Source organism: Vanessa atalanta, chromosome 16 (assembly GCF_905147765.1).
Source record: "Vanessa atalanta chromosome 16, ilVanAtal1.2, whole genome shotgun sequence".
In the NCBI taxonomy this organism is placed as follows: domain Eukaryota; kingdom Metazoa; phylum Arthropoda; class Insecta; order Lepidoptera; family Nymphalidae; genus Vanessa; species Vanessa atalanta.
In genome coordinates, this window is record NC_061886.1 from 2,259,656 (window position 1) to 2,286,258 (window position 26,603).

General features: G+C 33.0%; 5 protein-coding genes across 9 annotated transcripts; 3 read left to right on the top strand and 2 right to left on the bottom strand.

The window, feature by feature from the left end:
• Positions 1 to 2,348, top strand: LOC125070165 (protein MCM10 homolog). Its single transcript, XM_047679906.1, has one exon. It carries the CDS (start codon positions 113 to 115, stop codon positions 2,222 to 2,224), a length of 2,112 nt encoding a protein of 703 aa, XP_047535862.1. The 5' UTR covers positions 1 to 112; the 3' UTR covers positions 2,225 to 2,348.
• Positions 2,331 to 12,567, bottom strand: LOC125070164 (GMP synthase [glutamine-hydrolyzing]). 4 transcript variants are annotated; one of them, XM_047679905.1, is made up of 16 exons: positions 12,448 to 12,567; positions 9,807 to 9,929; positions 9,211 to 9,397; positions 8,777 to 8,894; positions 8,194 to 8,350; positions 7,969 to 8,112; positions 7,609 to 7,705; positions 7,322 to 7,410; positions 6,525 to 6,682; positions 6,270 to 6,450; positions 5,912 to 6,046; positions 5,345 to 5,516; positions 5,074 to 5,191; positions 4,419 to 4,533; positions 3,971 to 4,162; positions 2,331 to 3,764 (listed from the first exon to the last, which is right to left on the bottom strand). In XM_047679905.1, the coding sequence occupies exons 2-16, from the start codon at positions 9,906 to 9,908 to the stop codon at positions 3,663 to 3,665; spliced, it is 2,067 nt and encodes a 688-aa protein (XP_047535861.1). In that variant the 5' UTR covers positions 9,909 to 9,929; positions 12,448 to 12,567; the 3' UTR covers positions 2,331 to 3,662. The 4 variants fall into 4 exon arrangements, with proteins under 4 accessions (XP_047535861.1, XP_047535860.1, XP_047535858.1 ...); XM_047679904.1 differs by having other exon boundaries at positions 12,357 to 12,513; XM_047679902.1 differs by lacking the exon at positions 12,448 to 12,567 and adding an exon at positions 10,822 to 11,071.
• Positions 12,568 to 13,026: 459 nt separating this feature from the next.
• LOC125069705 (26S proteasome regulatory subunit 7) lies at positions 13,027 to 18,402 on the top strand. Its single transcript, XM_047679255.1, has 10 exons — positions 13,027 to 13,215; positions 13,295 to 13,332; positions 13,445 to 13,618; positions 13,755 to 13,894; positions 15,398 to 15,566; positions 15,739 to 15,871; positions 16,515 to 16,641; positions 16,937 to 17,033; positions 17,458 to 17,666; positions 18,180 to 18,402. The coding sequence occupies exons 1-10, from the start codon at positions 13,143 to 13,145 to the stop codon at positions 18,322 to 18,324; spliced, it is 1,305 nt and encodes a 434-aa protein (XP_047535211.1). The 5' UTR covers positions 13,027 to 13,142; the 3' UTR covers positions 18,325 to 18,402.
• Positions 18,403 to 18,849: 447 nt separating this feature from the next.
• Positions 18,850 to 22,582, top strand: LOC125070064. Of its 2 annotated transcripts, none has more exons than XM_047679743.1 (9): positions 18,850 to 19,000; positions 19,567 to 19,698; positions 19,923 to 20,048; positions 20,179 to 20,357; positions 20,480 to 20,624; positions 20,746 to 20,822; positions 21,361 to 21,535; positions 21,823 to 22,084; positions 22,365 to 22,582. In XM_047679743.1, the coding sequence occupies exons 1-9, from the start codon at positions 18,989 to 18,991 to the stop codon at positions 22,502 to 22,504; spliced, it is 1,248 nt and encodes a 415-aa protein (XP_047535699.1). In that variant the 5' UTR covers positions 18,850 to 18,988; the 3' UTR covers positions 22,505 to 22,582. The 2 variants fall into 2 exon arrangements, with proteins under 2 accessions (XP_047535699.1, XP_047535700.1); XM_047679744.1 differs by having other exon boundaries at positions 20,480 to 20,621.
• LOC125070063 (TBC1 domain family member 31) lies at positions 22,350 to 25,145 on the bottom strand. The gene has a single exon (XM_047679741.1). It carries the CDS (start codon positions 25,034 to 25,036, stop codon positions 22,592 to 22,594), a length of 2,445 nt encoding a protein of 814 aa, XP_047535697.1. The 5' UTR covers positions 25,037 to 25,145; the 3' UTR covers positions 22,350 to 22,591.
• Positions 25,146 to 26,603: the final 1,458 nt, after the last annotated feature.

Consider the following 26,603-nt stretch of genomic DNA (forward strand, 5'->3'; position numbering starts at 1 on the left):
AGCAGCTGTAAGCTCAAACCTATTTCCCGCGCATTTTATTCCATTATTTTTCTAATGTTTTATTAAATATTAAGTTAAGGTTAACTATTCTAAATTTTCAACCAAGAGCAAAATGGTTGAAATGGATGAATTAGATCAATTAGATGAATTGCTACGTGCTGATCTTAACGAAGAAATTGAAGAGAAACCAGTACAAATACGCGAGGTAAACATATTTGAATCAAGTGAAGATATTGAAGAAAATGTACAAAAAGATAAAGATTTGAAATCTACAATTCACAATGGTGATACTGATTCCTCTGATGACGAAGAAAAAAGGAATTTTACCGAAAGAAAATACAACGATTATGGAAGTCAAATAAAAAAAACATTAGACCAGCAAGAACAAGAGCACATAAACAGAAGAGTAGAGTTTGAAACCAGACTGCGACAAACAAATATTGACATAAAAACTAAGAAATCTACTATTTCTCAGAAGATAGATACTAATTTAAATGATAAAAGTTCCTTTTGTGTTCCTGAAGCAAAGGCTAAAGCTTCTAGTGACGTGTACACCGATCCTATATTTGGAATTAGAATTACAAAGCCCCTAATCTCCAGTTCTGCCTTGCTGGATCGGATGCAAGGTCGAGAAGCAGTTAACATGCTCAGAATAAAACGGTATGTAGAAAATGAGGATTTATCAAAAGACTGGGTTATCGCTGGAGTTATTGTTAAGAAAAGCAGTGCTAAAAAATCTCAAAAGGGCAATAATTTTATGATTTGGACACTTAGTGATTTAAAGGATGATTTAAAAACGATTTCTATGTTTTTATTCCGTAAAGCATACAATGACTTGTGGAAGACACCGGAAGGTACAGTTGTAGCAATATTAAATCCTAATTTACTTGAAAGATCTCAAAACAGTAATGAGCAGGCTTGCTTAAGTGTAGAAAAACCAGACAGAGTAATGACTTTAGGCCAATCAAAAGACTTTGGTATATGTAGAAGTAAAAAAAAGAATGGAGAACCATGTACTTCATTTGTTAATTTAAGTCAATGTGAACACTGTATATATCATGTTAAACAAGAATATCAGAAGTATTCTCGAAGACAAGAACTTCAATCATCCACAATGGGTAAAGGGCTCACTAGTTTACAAAACAAGGTCTTTGGGAAGAATACATTCATATATGGGGGCAAATCTTATACTGCACCGCCACCGAGTAATCACAAGAAATTTGCAGACAGAGATCAAAATAGGCTTATGTCTTTGACTGATTATTTCAAAACAGAAGTAGATACTTTGATGACAAATAAAGCACCAATGGGATCTGGATTATTAAAAAATAACAATGGAATATTACATAGTCCCACATCACAAAAACTGAGCGACTCACAAAGGCTTAACAATTTATCCAACTCCATTAAAGGCAATAATCTCTCTTCCCAGAATCCAAGCTTAGCAGAAAAAGTAGCAAATTCCCCAACTTTAGGTAAAGGATTTGGATTAAAAGGCAGTGGTGTAATAGATTTAAATTTGTCATATGGACAAAAAGTTGCTGAAAAAGCAAAATTAAACGCAATAAAACTCATTCAACAAAAAGGAGGAATCGAAAAAAGAGATCCTAATAATGTAAAAGGTACAGAAGCAGGCAAAAAGAGGGCACTCGATAAGTTAAATCACTCGAGTGGTGATGAAAATGACTCGAAAAAAACTAAACTCAGTGAGGAACAGTGCAAAAAACTTAAACCTGTAATGTCTGAACGATTTAAAAAAATATTAGAAGCTACTTCTGCTCATCAAAATTTAATAAAACAACATGAAGATGATGAACAAGAGAAATATTTCAATAAACTTGAGAAAAAGGAAGCTATGGAAGAAAAAATGCTTAACACATTCAAGCTAGCTTGCAAAGCAGTACGGTGTGCTAAATGCAAATACACTGCTTTCTCAGCTGCTCAGATCTGTAAGGATGAAAGGCATCCCCTCAAAGTACTGGATACTTTTAAAAGATTCTTTAAATGTGCTGATTGCAACAACAGAACTGTTTCCCTAGAAATACTACCATTACATTCCTGTGGCAACTGCAGTGGATCTCGATGGGTTAAAGCACCAATGTTAAGAGAAAAGAAAGTCACGTCCTTGTCTGATGGTCTATCAATTAGAGGGGAGGAAGAAACATTCATCGGTGGACAAGTGGGCACAGGGAAAAACATTAACTTATTGGTTCCTGAAAACTAAGCACAACCATTTTAATCAAATATAATTTATTGTATTATTTTTAATATTTTAACTAGGACATATTTTTAAATAAAATTATGATAAGGTTTTAAAATAAAATACAAAATGAAAATAAAGCATAATATAATTTTATTATGAAATTTCCAGTCAATAACACTGAACCATTCCATAAAACACAATGTCTCTGATTTTATAGAAGATTAATTATAGACGATGACAATTTCAATGAAACAATTAAGTGTCCTCCTTTAGTCTTAACAATCTTTATACTATCCTAAGGCCACATACACAATAGTTTCATATAAAATTGCAACCTCTATATATGTTGGGGGTGCGGAATACATGGCTTTAATAATTTACACAGCCTTTGATATTATTTACTACATGTTACAAAACAGATCAGTGGAGCTAACAATAATGTGACACCAATATCATATAATGTTCCTTGTGTCTATTTACCAATGTATTTACAAAAATTCATTTTAGGGGCAGTGGTCCAAAAACAATAAAAATAAATCATTAAACTTGAACATATTCTAAACTAACAATCCATCGGATGCATAGTATGATGTTATGCAATTACTTTTTATGAAAAAAAAAACATCAAAAATTACTCTGTCAACTAAATTTATAGCATTTCGATGTGCAACAATACTATACATCCGTTGGAGGGTCAGCCTTATAATTGCATATCAGTCCATTATATTTTATAAAAGCTTATAAAGTATTTACTTAATTGAGTTCATTTTCAATATAAGACAGGGCACATTGAATGCACTATTATTAATTGAATATCAATTTATTTTAAAACATTTCAACAAAACATTCAAATTATTATTTTAAAATTAAAGTGGATATATTAACAAATATTATTCATCTTCATGTGTACAAATAAATTGTGATGTGTAAAAAAAACAGTGTATCAATTTATATCGAATGTGCCTTCAGCCTTCGATGACTAATTACAGTGAGTTTTAATAACATGTAAACTAGTAACTCCGTTAAAAAAAAAAAAACATAGATATTCAACTATAAATGTAATAAAACAACATGAATACACTGAAACAATATTTAGTCGATATTTAGTGGGTAAACATTCACAACAACGACTCACGCTTGTAAAACCGAATTTTCTAATACACAAATTAGCAAAAATCAAGTTCATTTGAATCTAATTTGTATAAAATATAAACAAATATGTATTATACTAAACTTTATTTGATTACATTTTTCCAATCTATTTAATGCTTCGACTTTGTTTACGATTTGTACAAACTGGATTGAAATGTATAAGACACACTGGGCTTCGTCATGTGCACACATCATGAACGTTAACAGAATAATATTGTTTACATTTGGCTAGTAATGAAATGCTATCGTGACCACTGCCGCCAGTGCATCCGTTGTCTCAGTACAAAACATACAAAAGTGTACGCGATCATTCCCACTCGGTGGTGGCGGGCGGCTTGGCCGTGAGGTCGTACAGCACGCGCGAGATGCCCGGCACGCTCATCAGCTCTTTGAACATTCGGTCCACGACCTGCGTATACATTTCGAAATAAGTTTTATATTTATATTACCTACGTTTATGTTCGGGGCGATCAGAATGAGATCTTAATTTCTCGTAGAAGAAATAAATAAATATTCGATTTAATTATTTTACATAATAATATTGACTATAATTTTGCTAAGATGAAATATAATTCTAGTCTAGTAGGCGCATATAAAACGAGAGAGTGGACTCACATCCTGCGGCATGGCGTCGGAGCCGGGCAGCGCGGCGACGCCCGTCATGAAGTCGTTGGTGATGAAGGGGCGCAGCACGAGCGAGCGCTGGCAGGACGGCGCGCGCACGCCCGCGTCGCGGTCGAAGTGCACGGGCAGCAGCACCACCGGCATCTGCGCCACGCGCGCGCCCGCGCCGCTCGACGTCAGCACCTGCGGCCGGGGCGACGGTAGGACATATATATATGTACGCCAACTTACGAGGTGATCATTCAAATAGAGTCAGAAGTCAAAAAATGTCGAACATATACACCAATATTAAAGATTGCAATTTATAAAAGTATTTTTACATAATTAACTGTAATCGATCAAATAAAATGTCACAACAAGAGTGTAATGTTTAATTGTTATCAATGAAATATTTTGAATTTAATTTGTCTTTATTATTTTCAATCCACTATTTACTAACCTGTGTGGCAAGATCATCGGCTTGGCGTATGGTAGATATGACCTGCTGTGAGAGGAACGTAGGCGTGATGTCAGTGACTTGTTCCTTTATGAGACCTCCGAATGCGTAACAAACCCTGATAAAAAAATGAAGATTATTTATTTTATTTAAGCCTCTTTAATTCCTTAGTAATAAGAGCTTTTCCTTAGTAAAAAGAACATACCTTAAGACTACACCATCAAAATGAATAAATATTACTACCTAATAAATGAGTTATAAATGCTAACTTAGCTTAGCTTTACAGCTTTCAGAAAGAGCGAGGCATTATCGATTATTAATAAAGTTTTATTCAGTTCCTAAATGTTCAATAAATTTCAAATGTATGTCTGGCTTGTAAAACAGATCTAACACAATTTTATGAAAAGATCCTTTGGTCTTTAGGACCTATGATCTGGCAACCAAACTTAGCATTAGATTAACAAATGAAATTCGATACGTGTGGTGATCCTCGTCCTCGTATCTACGATTGATATTTTATAAATATCTTTAAATTCAACTTAAGTGTTCTAAGGAATAATTTAGCACACACACATACGAAGTACATTAGGTTATTCTTAATTTGGAATAATATATGGTTACTTTTGTTTTGAATTTCCATAGCGAAGGTCATGTGTACCTGTTGACGTTGTGACATACACGCGGTATGATCTTAGCGAGGTAGTGCATGTCCTGCCAGTCGGGTGGATAGCGTTCCGTCGACAGAGCGACGGCGTAGCTGTACGTGCGGGAGTCCCCTGAGGTATTATCAAATTTTTTATTGATTATTTCAAATTGCGTTGCCAATAGTTTCTTTATAAGATACATATTTGAAAATTACATATTTTTGAATATAAATATTGCTACATTTTTCAAATTCAAATATCGAACAACTCAACAATAGAACGTACCTTGCACGCCCACCGTGCGCACGGGCAGCAGCGTGGCGGCCACGACGGTCGACGACGAGATGCGCTTGAGCTCGGCCTGCTCGGCCGCCGTGGTGGCGTTGGACACGCGGCCCAGCAGCGCGTGCGACTTTTGGCACATCGACGCGTACTCCACCATTATCTTCACTATCACCTGGACGCAGACACCGTTCGGTTTACGAATAATAATAAAAGTATTTCAAAATTTTCTAATTTATTAAAAAACAAAATAATTTTGCAGATACTAATATTAATAAGAGTTTTTTTTATTTAAGCAACAGTGGTATTCATTTAAAATATGTATAAATAATGATATTTAATGTTCTCTACATTTTATGCGACAAAGACAATAATTAGAAATGTAGAACTACACATAAAAAACTCGATACAATAAATGAACCCAACAGTCACTCAGATCCATAACTTAGTTGACAAAGCAGTTTTGTGGCCTCTGTTGAATGTGGATTTAGATCCCGTAGTAATGTAATAGTATAGTCGTGATGGATTCATGGAAAATAATAAAACATAATGGCATCGTCTCCCGCGTACCTGTGTCTCTGCAAAGTCCCTGTCCGCGTAGGGCTCGTCCTGGCAGAGCACTCGCACGGCGAGTCCTGGCCCCGGGAAAGGGTGTCTGTCCACCAGCGCCGGCGGCAGCCCTAACTCTGCCCCTATTGCTCGAACCTACCAAATGAATTAAAATATAACATACTACATTAATGTACGCGTAGTACATTAGGTAATCCATCTACAGCGCGCGGATGCAAGAGAATATTAGATCAATAATCATTTTTCAATAAGCTGTAGTAACTAAACCATACCGTATTCATCGACATGACCGTGCCTACTACTACCGCAATACAAGAGGAATAATTTATTTAATCAATACACTAGAGATCTCATGTACCTCGTCCTTGTGGAAGTCCCGCAGCGGCTCGACGACGCGGCCGCGCTGGCGCAGCGCGCGCACGAGCTCCGTGTCGTTGTGGTGCGTCTTGATGGCGGCCGCCGCGCCCGACGCCAGCGCCGACGCCGACTCGATCAGGTCCGGCCGCAGCGTGCCCTGCCCCAGCAGCACCTGCTCCTCCCTGCGGGACATCGGGCGGTATAGAGGCTTCGCGCGCAGCGAGTCGACGGAGGATACGTGATGAGCGAGACTGACTGCAGCTGCAGCAGGTCGCGCACGGCGTGCTCGGCCACGCGCACGAACACGTCGCCGATGATGCGGCGCTTGTCCTCGGGCGCGGCGGCGTGGCACAGCAGCGGCGTGTGGCGCACGCGCCCGCCCGCCTCGCGCACCGTCGTGCTGCCCTGTCGGAACTGACCGCACCGTTACGTGTCATCATCAAACATCGATTACCAAAACTCAGTGATTTCTATTTCGGTCAGTATTTAACTGCGAGACCGATATATACCTGCTATGCGACATTGACCGAAAATTGTAAGACAAAGCGACGTATGCATCTTTACGCCGAGCTCTACGGCACTTATCCTAAGAACATAGACCTATTCACTCCCAAAGACGTGTCCCTCCACGTTAAATTACTATCGGCGTGTATTAGCACGTATGTATGACGCTCACGCTTACAAGATGTCTAGTTGTACACAAGGCGACTAATAGTAAAGTGAAAGAAGATTATATTTGTCAAGTTTATTTCACTGAAACACCACTAATTTAATATGGAGAGGCGCGTTTTCATGAGTGAACAGATCTATACATGCATGTAATCAATAAAAATCTGCTTTTGAGCCACGCTTGATATCGAATCATAAAAGTAATATTTTAATGAACTCTTAAGTTCAACTTATTGAACATCTGTGTGATTGACAAAAGTATAAAAAAAATATATCAGAAAGCAATCATAACTTTAACTTCAAATTTCTTATTAGATATAAATATCAAACTATGTCTCGGTAAAACTATCTAAGTATAATATAATACAATAATAGTGTAAGTACCTGGTGCGACGCGTTGATGACGTGAAGACGCACTCCGAGTTCTCGAAGACACCTCTCCACTTTTGCGCTTTCGTTTTTGCGCATGAATCCTGAAAATCAGATTGATATTTTTTATTATTCCATTCTCATACAATTGGTATTGGCTAATTAAAAATCTAAAAAAAATATATGTACATATATGATTTTTTTAAGTGTGATGATATAAAACGGTAAGTCCAATAAATTAAAAAGTTATTATAATATTGCGTGTGTTATATTTAATTCTATTAAAAAATTAAATAAATTACCGTTATCGATGTGTAAAGCGATGACTTGGTCCTCACGTAAAGCATTTCTTAATAACGCAGCACATACTGTTGAGTCGACACCACCACTGACTAGCACCTGCATAAATAGATATTTTTATCTTTATCTAAAATAGGCTAATACGTTAAAAGTATAATAAAATATGTATCACACATCCGATAACATCTACAGATTGCTTTAAATGTATAATCAAGCAATTTGAAACAGGGAGACGTCGAACGTAATGCGACATACTGACGACCACTTTATGGTCCACGACAGCCTAACGCAGCGTAACGCTTAGAGTCAAGTTAGAGTGTCTGATAGTCTGCCCCTGCGAGCACGTGCGGCGCCGTACTCACGAGCACTTTGTTGTCCCCGACGGTGTCCCGTATGTACTGCACGCACGCCTCGCGCCGCGAGCGCAGCGTGAACGTGCGCGACATGCCGGCGATGTCGAACAGGAAGTTGGACAGCATCTGCTTGCCTTTTGGTGTGAGATCAACCTGTCCAAAGAATACAATGAAAGATTTAGTCATTTATAATTTAACATTTTCATAATGCTCCACTAAGTGGTCACTGTTTACCTCCGGGTGGAACTGCACTCCGTACAAACGCATCTGCTCATTGTATATGGCAGCAATGAGGTGATTGGACGACTGCGCTCCGACTCTAAACCTATCGCCGACTTTCTGTACGCTGTCACCGTGTGTCAGGAGTACTGGCTGGAGTTTTTCTAAGCGACTGGAAGTAGAAACAAAATGTAAAATTCTAATTATTATACAACGTGTTTATTTTTGCTTACAAATTTGTTTTATTCAATACTAAATATAAAAATATTAATATCCTTGCCTTCTATTTGTATTATCTTCGACTAGTTTAAGGCATGTTATTTTTGAATTATTTTAAATAATACAGTGATTGATACATGCAAAACTTCCAAATTTATATAACAAATGGAAGAACTAGGTATGATTGAATAATCTTATGAACCTAAAAAAATGTATGGGAAATAGTTCTTGTTTGTGCAGGTGTTAAAATGAATGAATTCCAAATCACTCTACAAAACATTAACTCATATTGTATAGCGATTTGCCTTTGCATAGAATACCAACAATATATTTTTTATATGGTAACATTCTTATATTTTACACTACAGCTTCAACTTACTTAAATAAAGGACATGTTGTTTCAACTTCAACTTCATACTGTCCATCTTCACGAGCCTCCTTCCTCAAAACAGAACCACCAAACTCTTTGTTTAACATTTGCATACCATAACATATACCTGGAAAGAGAAACATTAGCTGTGAAAATGTTTATTTAACATACATTATTATTTGCCATCACTGAAGCCATAAGCAGACATACATGTGTAAACATTTAAATAGATTTAATAAGTGATAATTAGAGCAACCTTTGTAGGTTTAACTATATTATTACTAGTAACAAAATAAAAATAATTTGCATTGAATGGAATTAAACACCATGTATAGTCCTATACAATCTTTATGACCAAGTTTCAGAAAGTTACACTTTTTAGCCCATTTTGTATTTTTTTATAAATTACTCAAATATACATATTTTAGTATAAGAACATTTACCTAGTACCGGTAGACCGATCTTGAATATATCTGCATCATATCTCGGCGCGTCTTCTGCGTATACGGAGTTTGGACCACCGGATATTATGATTGAGCGGTATCCCGCCTCTTTTAGATGATAAGCTGGCGTATCTAGAGGCAGGATATCTGACTCCACACATAATTCACGAACTCTCCTATCAATCACCTGTGGATTACATGTTCATTAAAACAAATTGGATACTATTCATAATTTCATAATATAGTAGTTGTTTAATGTAAGTCTTTTAAATATTTCTATAATACTGTTAACTATTCAGCCTTTGTGACGGACTGGCAGTTTGATTTAATCATGTTACATCATAGTACCGTGATATTGATCAGGTGAAGTAATTGGATTATAACAAATGTTTAGTCTGGTAAATTAAACTCAACTTTTTTACAATAGTACTTATCAAAATAGAAAAGTAATAACATGAAAAACATTTGAAATCGATTATGTATTAATAAACTCCATATTTTTCATATACAAGTCTTTTAAAAAGGACATTATTTCTTAAGGAAAAATATTATGTATTTATTCGACACTAACAACACGAAAAATAAAAAATATTTACCTTTCCATACTGTGATCCAGCATCGAGTATGGCGACCTTGTCTTTCCCGTGCGCCGCGCCATTGGCACCGCGGTACTGTCCTTCGGTACTGGCTGTGTGCATCTCGCCAACTCGCCAGCAGCACTGGTCAAAGGTACATAGCAATCATATAATTATCTGCATACTACAATGTTTACTTTTGGCGAGCGATGGAATATTCGTGGGCTATTATTTTGTAATGTAAACAAAAGCATGATTATAACTCATCATAATTATAATATATACAGGATGTCCCAGAAACCAATGATAATACAAAAATAAATAAACAGACAAATATATCATGATGATAAGGATAATTTTATATTCTCTTCACTGAATTATATTAAAATGCTGCTTACCATAACATTAATTGAGCTTCAATGTGTGCGAGTATTTCGAATTGTTGCAAATCAAAACAAAATGCATATAAATTGCAAATTGTGCCAGGTTTACCTACTAGGTCATATTTATTTAGTCTAGATGAGACCAAAATTAGCTAATGTTGGTTTCACAACACGAGCTAACCCGCCAACATCTACAATATTGTTATTGATTTTGGGACCACTACTGTGCAAGTCTAATATAATACTAGTAATGTATATTTTTTCATTGTCATCCAAACATTAATACATATTATTTGGTTCAAAATAATTTTAAATTGATTAGATTTCTGTTTAGGTTAATTCATAAAAAGAACATGCAGTGTACTTGAAATTGTAGCAATATTTAAAAAAATACCAAATATATACATACATACTTATTAGAAGAATATTTCTTATTGGTAAATTCACATATGATATTAATTTCATTGATACATATTTTCATTTATTTCCATTGTTTTCAATAACAAAAAGAAAGGTTTCATTTCTAACAAAAGTATTTTTTAAATCAAATATATAATGATATAGTGTGATAGTATGCACCTGTCTAAACATTTCATTGTCGTAAAATTGATAATAGGTTTAACACAAACAATACATTTTTATACTAACCCTACCTTGTTCCATAAATTCTTAAATCCAATCATTACAACACAATAATATATAGCTAAATTCCATCACTGCACAAAATGACATTTTCACTGTCATCGATTACAAGTCAAAAAACAATTGCATGATTATCATTGTTAAGAAAGCAAAATTTAGTAGCAATTTTATAGAAATACACACAAATTAATATCATTAGGTTCATTTATATGAGAATTAGATGCAAGAATAAAGTCTGAACACATTTGAGTTGTGAGTGTGAATAGTTATTTATAGAAAGCATCCCACATGATGCTTACATGCTAATCTATAAACACACACTGTACTATTGCACACTACTGTGAGTGAAAGATTGAATGTTGCTATTTTCAATTTATATATTTCTCTTTCACATTACACTGAAGATGAAATGCAATTTTTGATTAACAAAATGCAGAACATTAGAGGTTATTCGTAACAATTTTTTAGTTTTATTTACACACTCATATACGTAATCAAATCTATATTTATTATTAGAGCATATTTATTAAGCAACAAGACAATTTTTCAAGGTCGCATAACTACTTTTAAGAATACAATTTGGAATTATAGCAAATGCTCACTTCAGATTCTAGACTGATTATATTTCTCTATTGCATTCAAATATTAAAATTAATCGATTGTTATATGAGTATGTATTTTTATTTTAAATAAATATTTTGTTATTGTTACATTTTAAACAATAATTTTAAAAGTTCTTAAGAATTAACATGCTTTCATTTATAATATGAATATTACAAATAATTTAAAGGTAATTCAAAACATTAAATAACTAATGCTATACTGATACATCTACATAATAAGATGAAAAATAAAAGTACATAATTAATGTAAAATTATTTTGAAAAAGACTTACCTTTAATATATATTAATATAACTAAAACTGAGACAGTTATAAGTATGTTTTACTTTGTACTTATCTAACTAAAGCTGATTCCTATATAAAAAAAGATAATAAAGTTGTCATAATAAGTACTGAGGGTACATCTATTATCACAATAATTGTAAAGGTTAAGATAATAAAATTATCAACACTATGATGAAACAAATCAAAATTTTAACTAACTGAATAAATTAAACAACAAGCATTGGGTGAAACGGCCAAATCAACAAAAACGTTTTTTTTAGGTTACGAATTGCGTGAAAATAATATCACAATATGACAAAGAATATTTCTTTAACTAACCTTCCTAAATATACAAAACATAGTAGATGGACATATGACGAACTGGCCATTTGAAGTATTTTTGAAAAGAATAAGATGAAAGATAACATTAATGATAACAATAAGATAATCTTAAATCTTTTGGACACTAAGAAACAGTTTAGTATACAAACCGGGATACTATCGTATCGTGTTATTGTTTTCACAAATTCTTAACATGTTTATATATGGTTGAAGCCGTTACCCCTACGAATGGCAGTCATTGCAATTTCTAATTGGTATAAAAAAATGCTATATAGCAAAAGTAAAACGCTTCTAAAACCGGGATTTGACATTACTTACATTCTGGGTCATGATGAGATTCACAACTTACAAGAACCGTTCGAAAAATAAACTATCAATAAACATTAGAATTGTTATTTATCTATCTTACCTAAAAAAGATAGACTGAAATATCAGAAGAAATTATTCATGAAAAACGTGAATAAATGTGATTCTCCATTCAGCACTACGAATACAAAATTTTAGTACTGACGTAAGGCACCAGGAGGCGTCATTGACTTTCCTCATGTCATTTTCAATATTATTAAAATTTAAAATGTAAAAGTTAGTGTTTGATATTTTAATCAATGATAAAAGAAAATAAAATTAACGAATAAAATTAATGGTTTTAAAATGGAAGTTTTGAATACTTATTAAATTAATACAGTTAATAAAATACTAACATAAAAAGTTACCTTAACTTGAATGAAGCCCTTATTCATGCTTATTGCTTGTCATTGTTAAATTTCTTTATACGGTTATGGTTGCTTAAAGCTGGTATAAGTTTCATTTTTAATGAAGTTAATTATTTAATACCACATGTTTACTAAACAATCTGTATTTGGTAGATATAATAAGAAAAAAATAAACTTAAGAAAGATTTATTTAGATTTAATCAAAGTAATCAATTTGAGTTAATTCTCTGGTCTGCTTCATTCTACGCAACGTCTTTTTATTTGACAATAATGTGATGTGACAAATTGACAATAAGCCATAAGCAGTTTCGGGTCAAAAAGACAAAAAAAGTGAATTATATTTTGTATTTCTCTCGTTTAAATCTATCAAGAAATATTTTAAACACTTAAAATGCCTGACCATCTCGGAGATGATATGCGAAAAGTGAAGGATGATAAAGAAGAACCAGAAAAAGAGATTAAATGTGAGAGGCTTCTTTCCGCTATATCCATTTTGTTAAACATCTATGTAATCTTATTTTATCAATTGTTTTATATTTTTAGCGCTGGATGAAGGAGACATAGCATTATTGAAGTCATATGTAAGTAAAGGTTTTCAGCACATAACAATATTTGCCAAAATCAAAGCCATTGAAACCATGACTGGCATTTTTTGACCCGTTTTAAAAAACTTATAATATTTGTTTGTATTAGGGTCAAGGGCAGTACACAAAAATCATCAAAGAAGTTGAAGATGGCATCCAGACCGTAATGAAAAGAGTTAATGAATTGACTGGCATTAAGGAATCTGATACTGGCTTGGCTCCACCTGCTTTGTGGGATTTGGCTGCTGATAAACAAACACTTCAAAATGAACAACCTTTACAGGTTAGATTATTATCTACTCCGAGCTTCAGTGATAGCTTGTAGCAATATATTTTGAAAACACATTTAAAAATTCTAAACTTTTGCATTATAAATTTAGCTATTTAATAGTGTATGACATAAAATTTTGTTTCATCAGGTCGCTAGATGTACAAAAATTATAAATGCAGATTCAAATGACCCTAAATATATAATAAATGTCAAGCAATTTGCAAAGTTTGTGGTCGATTTAGCAGACTCAGTAGCACCCACGGATATAGAAGAAGGGATGAGGGTTGGGTGAGTACACTTTATTTGTGTAGTTTAAATACTATCTATTATGAATATATTGTCTTTGTTAATACTAGAAATCATTTGATAACATGATTAAATTCAAACCATTCCCTATGTTCATTTAGTATTATAATTTTTACCATTCTACTTTCATTGAAATCTATTCCATTGTTTTGATATGATGATTGGATAAATATGCAGATTAGTTTAAAAAGAAAAAAAATATTATATATCATTTTTTATAATGCATGAAATATGTTATAACAAAAAGTTAGTTATAAGAATTTAGTGTATATTAATTCTTGTTTAGCTTTATTGTTGAATTGTAATTATTTGTATACCTGTGACTTTCATATGTATGCCAACTGCTAAATGATAAAAGTTCTGGCTTATGAAACTACAAGAAAAATCGTATCTTTGTAAAACATATCATCAATTTTTATTGTGTAGTTACCCACATGGGACTTAAATGATATCTGTGGCCTGGTGCTGAAAGTGTCAAAGCACATTTTGAATAAAATGTAAATCAAAAATGTTAAGCTTATTTTAATTTTTGATTAGGAAACAATTAAAAATTAAAATAGCCAATAGCTTAACATTACTAATATTAACGAAATTATGATACTAATACAAATATCTGTTCGATGTTTTCTATTCTGATTACCAAAAATAAGAGTTATTGAAATAGACCCTTTTAGCACCAGGTCTAAGATTTAAATGAATAAATTATATGTAATAGGATAGTAAAGATATTAATTTGTTTAAAGATAAACAAATTTCTGGTACAACTCTCCGATATTAGAATGTTCATTTTACTTTCACTTGATAACTTAAGTAATTGTTATTGAGGTATTTCCTTGAACAACATTATATTTACAAAAAATATTTCTGACTAGAGGATGTCATCCAATGTGACAAAAATTTTGCACAATTTATTCTGAACAACAGAGCTTGGGTTGCAACAAATAGTATGTATTACTTGCAAAATCCCAGCAACCATTGGCTTTTTTATGTATATATACTTGTAGAATAAATATATGAGTTGACATGCTGTAGCTCCATGTAGTCGTGCATCACAGTAAACTTGTTGTTACATATTAAAACTGCCTCCTACAAATAAATAGAAAAAATACATATATGTGCCAATGTTATTATTATCTGTCAAACATTGTCAAAGTCTATTTATCTCAAACAGACAAATCAATATCCATTTTTATGTATAAGATTTGATTAACAAATAAATAAATAATAAATAAATGACGACCTCCGTGGTCGAGCAGTGTGTACGCCGGTTTTCATAGGTACGCCACTCCGAGGTCCCGGGTTCGATTCCCGTCCGAGTCGATGTAGAAAAAAGTTAATTGGTTTTTCTATGTTGTCTTGGGTCTGGGTGTTTGTGGTACCGTCGTTACTTCTGATTTCCATAACACAAGTGCTACTTACATTGGGATCAGGGTAATGTATGTGATGTTGTCCAATATAAAAAAAAAAATATTCATTGATTTACAGTGTTGATCGTAACAAGTACCAGATCCACATACCATTACCACCTAAGATAGATCCAACGGTGACAATGATGCAGGTAGAAGAGAAGCCTGATGTCACATACAGTGATGTGGGAGGTTGTAAGGAACAAATAGAAAAGTTAAGAGAAGTAGTTGAAACACCGTTGCTTCATGTAAGTGCACATACTATAATATTAAATATTGTAAATCGATTTTAGTTACACCCTCGTCATAATACTTATTATTAATGTCCAATGAAAAATATACACCATACAAATCAATCAAACATATTCTCATTTTAAACTTTGTTTGAATATTTATTAATTATTTATTTTTTAATTATAGCCTGAGAAGTTTGTTAAGCTTGGTATTGAGCCACCTAAAGGTGTACTGCTGTTCGGACCTCCTGGTACAGGAAAGACGCTCTGCGCCCGAGCCGTCGCCAACCGCACTGACGCATGCTTCATTCGTGTCATCGGTAAGGACACCTATTTGCAATTTTTACATATAATTAAAATATTACAAAATGTTTATTTGCATGGAGAGTAAAGAAAGAGTGTCACCTATAAGCCTAGATGTTATTCTGATACAACTCTCCTAAAACAATAACCTCTTTGAACAACTTTGCAATTTGAATTCTATTGGCAAAGCTACACATTGTGGAACAGTTATATTTGTATTTCTTTTTTATATTAGTATATATTTATTTAAACACATTATTAACATGTAAAAACAAATATTAGTTCTCATTTGTTTATATAATGTTTTCAAATGATGATTCATGCAAAACCTATTTACATCAGTAAAACGACTGTGCAGTGGTAAGAATTGGTTTTAAAGAAGTGATTGTCAGAAAGATAACTGTACTATCCACTCATGGCAGGCAGGCCAGGCATGAGGAACTTAACATCTTTATTAACATCATACTGGCTGTGTAAGGAGTGGTTATTACTTTTGTTATTTAATGCCAGTCAATGGGCGAATTTGACCACAGACCATTACTTCTTTTTTGCTTATTTTTTTGTAGTTTTTCATCATTATTTGTAGTAATATAAATAAACTTTAAAGTATCACCCATATTTTTTTTGTAATTAAGTTAATTCATTTTCTGTACATCCTAGGTTCCGAGTTGGTTCAGAAATACGTCGGCGAAGGTGCTCGAATGGTGCGTGAGCTGTTCGAGATGGCTCGAAGCAAGAAAGCCTGTCTGATTTTCTTTGATGAAATCGACGCTATCGGTGGAGCCAGGTAATGTGCAGCTAACAACTACCTTGTTATTCTGTTGGTTTAGAAGCGAGTTTATTCGTTTACAGAAAAATACATATTTATTTTTTTGATAGAATTAATAAGTTTTCAGTATTATATCTCATATCTTTGAGAGTATGTAAGGTTTTTGTCCGATCTCAGAGACTCTGTGTGTTCATAATGTTTGCAATATCTTCTGCGCATATCTCTGGCTAGTCTCTGAGGTTATGCAGTAACAATATCCTTATTTATAAAGATTAAATTAGGACGTTAATCAAAAAAAATGTTTTCACATTAGATTTGATGATGGAGCCGGTGGCGATAACGAAGTCCAGAGAACTATGTTGGAGTTAATTAACCAGCTGGATGGTTTTGATCCAAGAGGAAATATTAAGGTAAGGCTTATTATGTTGCAAGTCATCATTAAATTTTCTATTTTCGTTATCGTCCAGTGTTAAGTCAGAATTAAAGAAGTAAAGATCTTAATGTATCAAACTCAAGCGAAAACTATCATCAAAGCAACTCACAGATGACCATGAGTACTACTTCGAGAGTCCTCACGTAACTAGCTCTTGGCATTATATTTGCCGTTCCATCTTTTTGTAGGGGACTTTAAAAGGTCTTATTTTATAATAAAAATTATTAAGAAGTTCCTCAGATGCATAACTTCATGAACAAGAAAATTTGTTCTAGTTCTAGGAAATCCAGTTAAAATCTCTGACTTTTAACAACGTGGATTCTCGTGGGTTAGAGAAATATAAATAACGAAATTAATACTTAATTTAACCAGATTAAATCAACAAGATATGTTTCTCACAGGTTCTTATGGCGACGAATCGTCCGGACACCCTGGACCCGGCTCTGATGCGGCCCGGTCGCCTGGACCGGAAGGTGGAGTTCGGGCTGCCGGAGCTGGAGGGTCGCGCGCACATCTTCCGCATCCACGCGCGCTCCATGAGTGTGGAGCGAGACATCCGCTTCGACCTGCTCGCGCGGCTCTGTCCCAACTCCACCGGCGCAGAGATCAGGTATTGCACCGTCTCTCTTACACTCCTTCCCCCTTCGAAGCGAATATAGAGCAATTTTTACATTCTTCATTGGCAACTGAAAAAATTAAGAAAAAGCATCTTCCTCTTAAGACTTATATTTTATAGTTATTCTATAACATGATGTGTCTAATGGACGCAAATAAATCTGAATACTGCTCCAGGCATGATAAGAATTATAAATACAAATTCAGCGTATGAAAATGTAATGGTGCTGGATCTGATTTGTATCCGTCATTATCAGTTATGATCCTCGTATGATATCCACCAGCCAAATTGGTTATTATTGTACAATTTGTTTGTTACAATATCAACTGTCTATTTATTGTAATTGTATTATTAAACACATAATTTAGAAAAATTAAAACTTAATTTCTATATTAAACATTTTTTGGTGATCAAAGATATTATATCATGATGATAATTATGATCTTACAGCCTTATTCTACAATCAGCATTGAAGTATTAAGTTAACCGTAATTATAATGGTCATAGGTCCGTGTGTACTGAGGCGGGAATGTTCGCGATCCGCGCGCGTCGCAAGGTGGCCACCGAGAAGGACTTCCTGGAGGCCGTCAACAAGGTCATCAAGTCATATGCCAAGTTTTCCGCCACGCCGAGATATATGACCTACAACTAGATTATTAATAATGATATTATATCTGTGGTACCTTTGTGCTACTTCCTAATTGTAATTAAAAAAATAAACTGATGTTTTTAATTATTTTTTTATTCATCCCTGGCTTTGTTATTTTATAAAGTTCGTTTTCTTACCTAATACGAATTAAAATGGACTTTATAATTTCGTTAGGTAATTGTCCATAGACTAAATATCAACGTATCTACCAGATAGTATATTAATATTAAGGTTTAGGATAATTTGCTTGACTAGGGAGCCATGGAAAATTTACATAAAATATTTTTACGATTCCATGAAAATTAAATCTACGTAAAAAAACACAACAATAGGTGAAATATATATAAATAATAGTAAAAATTCAAAAAATCTAAAATGGAATTTCATATATGTAGTTTTAAAATCTACTAGTAAAAGTTAGAACAACGTTATGTATAATGGCAAAATACATAACTACCTTTCCTTATTTATAAAGACACGTACTTTTCGACTACGACTTGATTTTATTTAAAACTGAGGGTACTTGCTATAATTGTGTCAGCGCAGGTCGTTACGCATAAAGCTAATAGAATTATTATTTTTTGATATTTTTCAAATATCAGTCATATCAGTAATAATAAATATTTAATAATTGTGTTTCGCCCGCTTTTCATATTTACATATAAACATGGTGCAGACGGTGAGTTCCAACTACCATTATTTATGACTTTACAGATATACTTTAATTAATAAATTCAATGGCCATACACTTGTATTGCTTCTGAATTATTTATTTCAAAACCCGTAATAGATTAAAGTAACCAATGTTAATGTTTGTCAGTCACCACTTTACTTATAAACGAAGAATGAGGTTATCTTATTCAAATGCGCTGGCATCTAATATTTTTAATAAAACAATGAGTTGAAAGCGTTAAGACCGAAAACCTAATATTAAAATACATTCAGAATAAGATAATTTATTTTCGATTACACTTAAGTAATATAAAATTTATATTTTTAAAGTTAAAACATTGATCATCTCTTATATTATTTATTTATATGCCTGGTTACTAGCTACTTGCATATAACCAATGTTTATATTCTAAGCCCGCCTACGAACAGAGAAGTGATCCATGCCATCAGTCTAACAAAAAAAAAAACGTATAAGTTAAGAACAATTTATTTCAGCTTAATATTATTAAATGCTTAGTAGCTTTTAATTTACTATTTTTCGGATTTTTTAAGAATATTAACGATTCCTTTTAGAATGCCTACACAGATGTCGTGGAGTTGTGCGCACTATTACAGTGTTTAGGATTCAGTATAAAGTCTTTAGAAACAACCGATGTTAGCATCTGCCAAGATGGTGCAACGCGTACAGTGGTTATTAACTGTCAGGTAAGTTTAAAATATTCTTGTATATTTAAACAGTTTTCTTTTTAACTGTTTTTTTTTTTTGTTGTTTTTGAAATTGTTTTTTGAACACAGTAACAACCTAAACTGAATCCAAGGCAGATAATCAACTAAAAAAAAATTCAATTAAGCATATATTAAATACAATATCTATCAATTTAATTGCTTCATAAAAAGTAAAATGTATCCCTTAAAATATTTTCGTCAAGGCTTCCGGATTTCACGTTGTAATGGAAAGTACAAATTCTACTTGCTCGTGTCCCATGGCGCCTACTCACCAAAATAGCGGCTTTTGGGAAGTTTCTGGAGTCACAGGAGGAAAACAGTATAGTAAGGTATTTTATTTAAAAAAAATGCAATTATACATCGCTATTACAAACAAACTGGGTACTTACCCCGGACGGCAATTTAGCAGACGCCAAAAACGTGTATTATTAATTCCTTATATTCATCAAATATTTCCAGGAATGTGGCAGTGCCCTACTTGGTTCACTCCCTAAAGCACATCGGGAACGACTCACGTCACAGTTACAAGATATCGTCCGTTGTATCAAAGAACACAACGAATCAGATGGGGAAAAACACAAGGATGGTGTAGGAAATAAGTCTGCTAGCATGATTGAATTAAAGACACCAGAAAAACGGTTAGATATTAAATAAAGTGTATTATTTAATCTTACATAAAAAAAAAAAGCTAAAATCATTACTACGGCTAATCTTATTTCAAACTGTTATAAATCAATGACGAAGTTTCTCTGTTTTTCAGACATTATCAAATAACGTCTCAGACACCAACCCGTTACCGCTCGTTGGATACGCTGACGACAGGTGGAATGGCACCGGAACAGCTCCCTACTCCCGGCCCGTTGCTAAAAGACGCGATTGAAGATAACGCCGACGGGAAAAAAGTCGTAACGATATTTATTTTCCTAGAAATAGCTGCCTAATATACTGTCATGTATTCCAAAATTTAAATTGCTATCAAATTCATGATTTAAAAATATATATTTTTTTTATATTTCGTATTTGCAGTTAATGTGTCAAAGGCAAAGTACATACACACTTTCATCGACGCCGGGAAGTTCAAGACGACGAAACAAAACATCAAGGTAAACATTAGTAACATTTAAAAGTGTATATAACAAATATTATGGTATGATTATTTTCATTAGCTTCTCTGGTTAAAATTTACCTTAACTTTATTAACTTCTTAATCGGCGCGATCTTCTTCAGAATGTTGGTTATTGTAATATACCTGCATTTGGCATAGGTAGGCGGTCAGGTAAATGGCCTGCTTGTTGGTAAGTGGTCTCTATTGCGTATAGACATTACCACCGTAAAAAAAATATTATTCCATACATCGCCAGTGTGCCACTAACCCTAGGAATTGAGATTTTATGTGCCTTGTGGCATTGTGCCGGAACACAAAATTCGGTATTGCTGCTTCATGGTGGAATATATGAGTGGGTGGTGCCTACCCAGAGGGTTTACACAATGCCCTACTACCATGTAAACTTGTAAAGTATACTTATTTTAATTTTATTTTTCGCAAGAGCTTGATTAATTGATACATTTTGTCAGGGGTACAGAAATGGCATGCATGCATTTTGATTTACAACAATAGCACATTAAAAATAATATTTTCAGTCCTATTCAAATGCCATCGAGTTCCGTACTAGAAAACTTAATGGGTGCAGAAAAAACGGCTGAGGAGTTGAGAAATAAAATATCAAATGTTATAAAAGAAATAGTTGAAGATGGCAAGCTCGACTCTTCCATGTCTTCATTAGCACTGGACGTGTCGAAAATATCACTTTTAAGGGTTTGTTTATTTCTTTTATAACAAACACAACGCATTCTTTGACCGACTTTAAATTATATATTTTTTTTAATTTTGTACTTTATATTAGCGAGTTTATTGTTAGTCGAGTTATACTATTGATTTGCCGTTTTACATTACAATTTACAGTTAATAAGTTGCATAATAACTCAAAAAAATGGAAAAGTACGGCTCCCCCTATAATAAAAGGATAATAAAATTTTAATATTGAATTAGGATGTGTTTTTTGAAGTCTATGTAAATAAAAAATACTCCTTATCATATTTCAGGGTACTGAATCTTCAAAAATCCAGTTTGCATCCAGTCCTAACCTATCAGGATTAGCAGTTCAAGATGAATGTATGAAAAGGCTAAAACGAGTTGACAGTGCATCGACATCTAACTTAGCTCCCAAACCGCCACCGAAAGATGGAAAAATGGCCAAACTTCGTCGAATATCTCCAAATCTATTTAAACTAAGAAACAGTCCTAATGTTGCCAAAACTGATAAAGAAAAAACTACTCATGACCCAAAAAGCAGCAAATTAAATAGTATGTATATAATTTTGAGAACTTAAACAAACATTTAATAGGAATAAACCCTGGCAGCGTTTGTTCCTATAAATGGTTTGTATTTTTTTTAATTAATTTCAAAATGGGTGTCCTTTAATGTGGTTTGACCAAATATATATATAAAAAAATTATATTAATCCACAGAAAACTCAAAACCTTATTCGGATTTAAGCAAGTAACTTCGGTTTTTTTCTTATGTTCTGATCACTAAACTTAGACTCATATAAAATATTCATTAACAACATTTAATATGTTTAAGGTTTATTCAAGCCAAGAATAGTAACACCAGTGAGAGTAGCCAAAACAACTACTGATGCTAATGCCAATCTCAGTTCTTCAAGAAAGAAATTTAGCAATGTGAAGTCTACCATACCAAGGCCTGCTTCTAAAAAAGAATGAAAATACTTCGAATTTCTTATTTAAATAATTACTTAACTTAATTAACAATAATAATAAAAATCTTTTTTTTTATTTTTATGACACTTTTTAATCCTCAGACCTATCAGAGTTTTTATAACCTTTGATTAATTTCTCAACTTCCTTTTCCAAAATATGTTTATTTTCTGATGTTCTCTTATTTGATTTTGAATGTGAAGAGGCTTTACAGTCTGTACATTCTCTTTTACTTGTTTTATTGTGAGTTTTTTGTTTACTTTTATGAAAATATTTATTAGGTGGGTAATGCATGTTATTTAATAAATCATCTTTTATTGCATTGCTATGATCTCCATTGCCTTGACTATTGTGATTATTTTTCTTGTCACCTTTGGATTGCCTATCAAGAAAATTATCATATTCTTCCAAATCAGTTTCAGAACTATTTTCAAATTCAATAGATTCATTTTTAGTGGAGCTATTTTTATTTATTTCTCTTTCCTGAGTTCTTGTTGTAAGTTCTCTCAAACTATATTTATCTTTTTTTTGTGTTTTTGATCTTGTTTTCTTGGCTAATTTAAGGCAAATTGTAGCTTTTGGATAGCCAGTAAATTGTTGATAGCAAGTTCCTTTGTCCAGAGCCATAAAATTTTTAAAAAATCTTCTGGGATGTATCTCATCACTTGTCTCATTTAGTAAAATATATGATTTTTTTAAAAAAGATTTTTTATCTATAGGGTTTTGCATGTGGAAAAATTTTTCAAGCTGCTCATGACTCTGTAATCTTCTAAGAGCATTTTTTTGAACAATATTGTAAGACACAACAGCCATTAGGATAAATGCTGGTTCATTACTAAGAATATGATCCCACAGTATTAACCATTCTGAGCAGGTCAAAACTTCACTGAAAGCAGTTTCTAAAATTTTTAATGCATATGTCTGACTTGTTACACCTAAATCACAAAAATGATTTAATAGTTGTTGATCATGTTCAGCTAGTATATTCTCGATCATTGCTAAGATGCTAATTGGAGGGAAAGGAGCATATTCAAACCAGAGCTGACATTGATTTAACAACACTGTTGCCACACTTTCAAACAATAAAAGTGGATCTTTTTGAAGTACTTTTACAAATGGAAACACAAAACTTGGTAAAAATTTCATGACTCCAAATAGTGGACACCAATGAGCAAGACAAGAGAGAAGCCTTTTCAAGTTCTTTAGAGTAACAGAGCTATGAATAGTAAATTGATTCTCAATTTCCTTATAAGCAGGATGAATTCCTTTATCAACTAAAACTGAATAAGCTGTTTTATTTCTCGGAGTAACCAGTAGTGATCTCCAAATTATAGAGCGGAATTTATCAGGATACTCTCCATATTGCATTAAAATTCTTCTCAATCTGGCACTGTCCATACAAATTCTCATTCTTTGCTGGACTTCCACTCTTTTTGGTGAATGTTCCACACATTTGCGAGATATTGAAGAACAAGGCAACATATTTCTCGGTGTTGTTTCATCCAATGAACTTTTAGCATAATCCATCACATATGAAGAATTGTAAATATTCACTTCTCCTTGCTGTAAAATACAAAGAAAATATTTCCCAGTAGGACTAACTACAAATTTTCTTATTCCGGATGACTCTGGATGAATTGTATGTATAACCTTAAGTGATTCAATATCCAAAAAATATAAAATACAATCACTGCTCAACAGAGCTAGAATCTTATTGCTGCCTCCATCAAAGATTTGTGGTACAAAAGAAAGTTGTTGAATGCCTGAAATATTATATTTCAGCAAATCTATAGATTTTAATGCTTTCCATGTGTCCATGCTAAATAAGATCAACACAGGTGCCAGCCCAGACATGGCCATTGCTCTGCCATTCATAGTGAATGCTACACTTTTTAAATGCTTCAACTCACTGGGTATTATTTGTTTGACAGATTTCATTGTCTCATGCCTCCAAATCTGAATAGTATCGTTTTGGAAACAAGCTACCAAATATTCACTAGCTGGTGTAAATAAGATCTGTTGAATTTGAGGGCCAGAATTAGTGTTCAGAGTAAAATATTTGGTATGATTTTTGAGTTCCCATAGAATAGCCTCAACTGGACTAGCTGTGAGTAAGTTGTTAATTTTGCTGTTTGAAAATGATATGTGTTTTATAGGAGCTGTGTGACCCGTCAAAGTGAGTGTAATTTTTGTAGTTTCACTATCAACAAATACAACTTCCAAATTTTTTGTCGTGGCGACTACTAGAGTCTCCAAATCATGCGGAACAAATTGCAATGCAGTGCATGGACCAAGGTTTTTCAGTTTCCAAAATTGTAAATCGGCAAAATTTAATAAAAAAATATTGCCGACATTATCAGCGCATGCTAACTTATTTTGTGTGTCTTCAAAGCTTCCAACTGTAAAGCGAATACGTCTACTCTCTCCATTCGATCCTCGAATTGTATGATGAAGTTGTAATATGACTCCATCTTTAGGCCTAGATTTAAGCTTTAAATCATATTTTTTTATATTATCACCTTGATTTTCTGTTGCCATTTGTAATTTTATTATTCAAAAAAAACATTATCAGTAACTTTTATGACCATTACTTTCATTAGAATCCTTTTTATTTTATATTTTAAAATTTGGCGGAGATTAATTCAAAACAAAAACATCAACAATTGACATTGACAACGCAACCGATAAAACAACAGATCATAATATAAGGTATATTGATCATGGATCAACAATAACTAATATTTATGTGATATATTAATGGAAGTAGAAAAAAAGATAAACAATCCTTAGATTTACGTATTTCAACCAATTTGCTAATCTCAGCTATATTGTGCACTACTAAGAGTTTATGATAAATATATATTTATTTATACTTATATATATAATAAAACACGATTACACTTAACTACTTATTTTAATTTTACTTCCAAAATTCCGATAGCAGTTTCGTCGACGTTCAAAACGCAAGTTTTACGCAAATCCATAGTGAATATCGTAGATAAATCAAGCTCTCAACCAATGATATCGCGTCAATTTGCTATCAAATGTTATTTATTTGGCTTTTTACGCACAAAATGTAACTCTTCATAAAATGTAACTCTATGCTTACATTTGTGGAAAGGTTTTTCTTTTATATGTACCTTATTGTATCAAATCGAATTTACTTTATTGGCTATAGAGGAACTCTAATTGAGACTATTTATACTACTATTATTTTCCAGGCCAAAATAAAATTAAAGAAAGAAATGGCACAGGGTGACAGGACACTATTGATTGAAAAGGCCATTTCATGCTTATAGAGTAACTTACAGACGAAGATATTTTCCTGATAATTCAAAGTCCCTCAAAAAGAAAGAGCTCACCAGTGCATGAATAACCACGAGCAAATTGCTACTTTTATAACGCTATTTTATTGTTTAAGGCATTTTTGGTAGTATTAGTTATGTAATATGGCTTTATTGTATGGCATGTAATGAACTAAGCTAATTAGTATTGTTGTGTTCCGGGCTGAAGGGGGAATGAGCCAGTGTAACTAGCAGTAGTTTAGTTATGTCACTTATGTCTGCACAAGGGGCATAATATCTCAGTTTCAGTCGCATTGGTTATGTAAGAAATACTTAAAATTTCATACGACGCCAAAAAAGTCGCATTATAAAAGCCGCCCCGTCCCTTGAGTTACTAAAATGTTAAATATATTAAATTAAGACTTGCAGACATATAAAATAAAATAAAGATATAAAATTGTTTATGATTTTTCGTATTACGAAAACATCGTTCAATATTATTTTAGCGGCATCCGATTTATTACTACACTACACATACAACCACATCTTATAAACTTATAAAGGAGTCAACCGTGGTTTAAGCGTTGCCTACAAAATCAAATATATAGATTTTAAATATTTTACCAAATATATAGTACCTAATCGAGTATTTTCGGAGTAAAAGAAATAAAATAAGATCGAGAAATCAACGTAACAATTAGAATTAACAAAAAAAAAAAAATTAATATGTTGAGCTCTTAGTATTTACAAATTTGCCATAAAAAAGTACTTCATGTTATTCCAGAAATCTAGATCCAGATTGTCTGGTCTAAAGGTGCAAG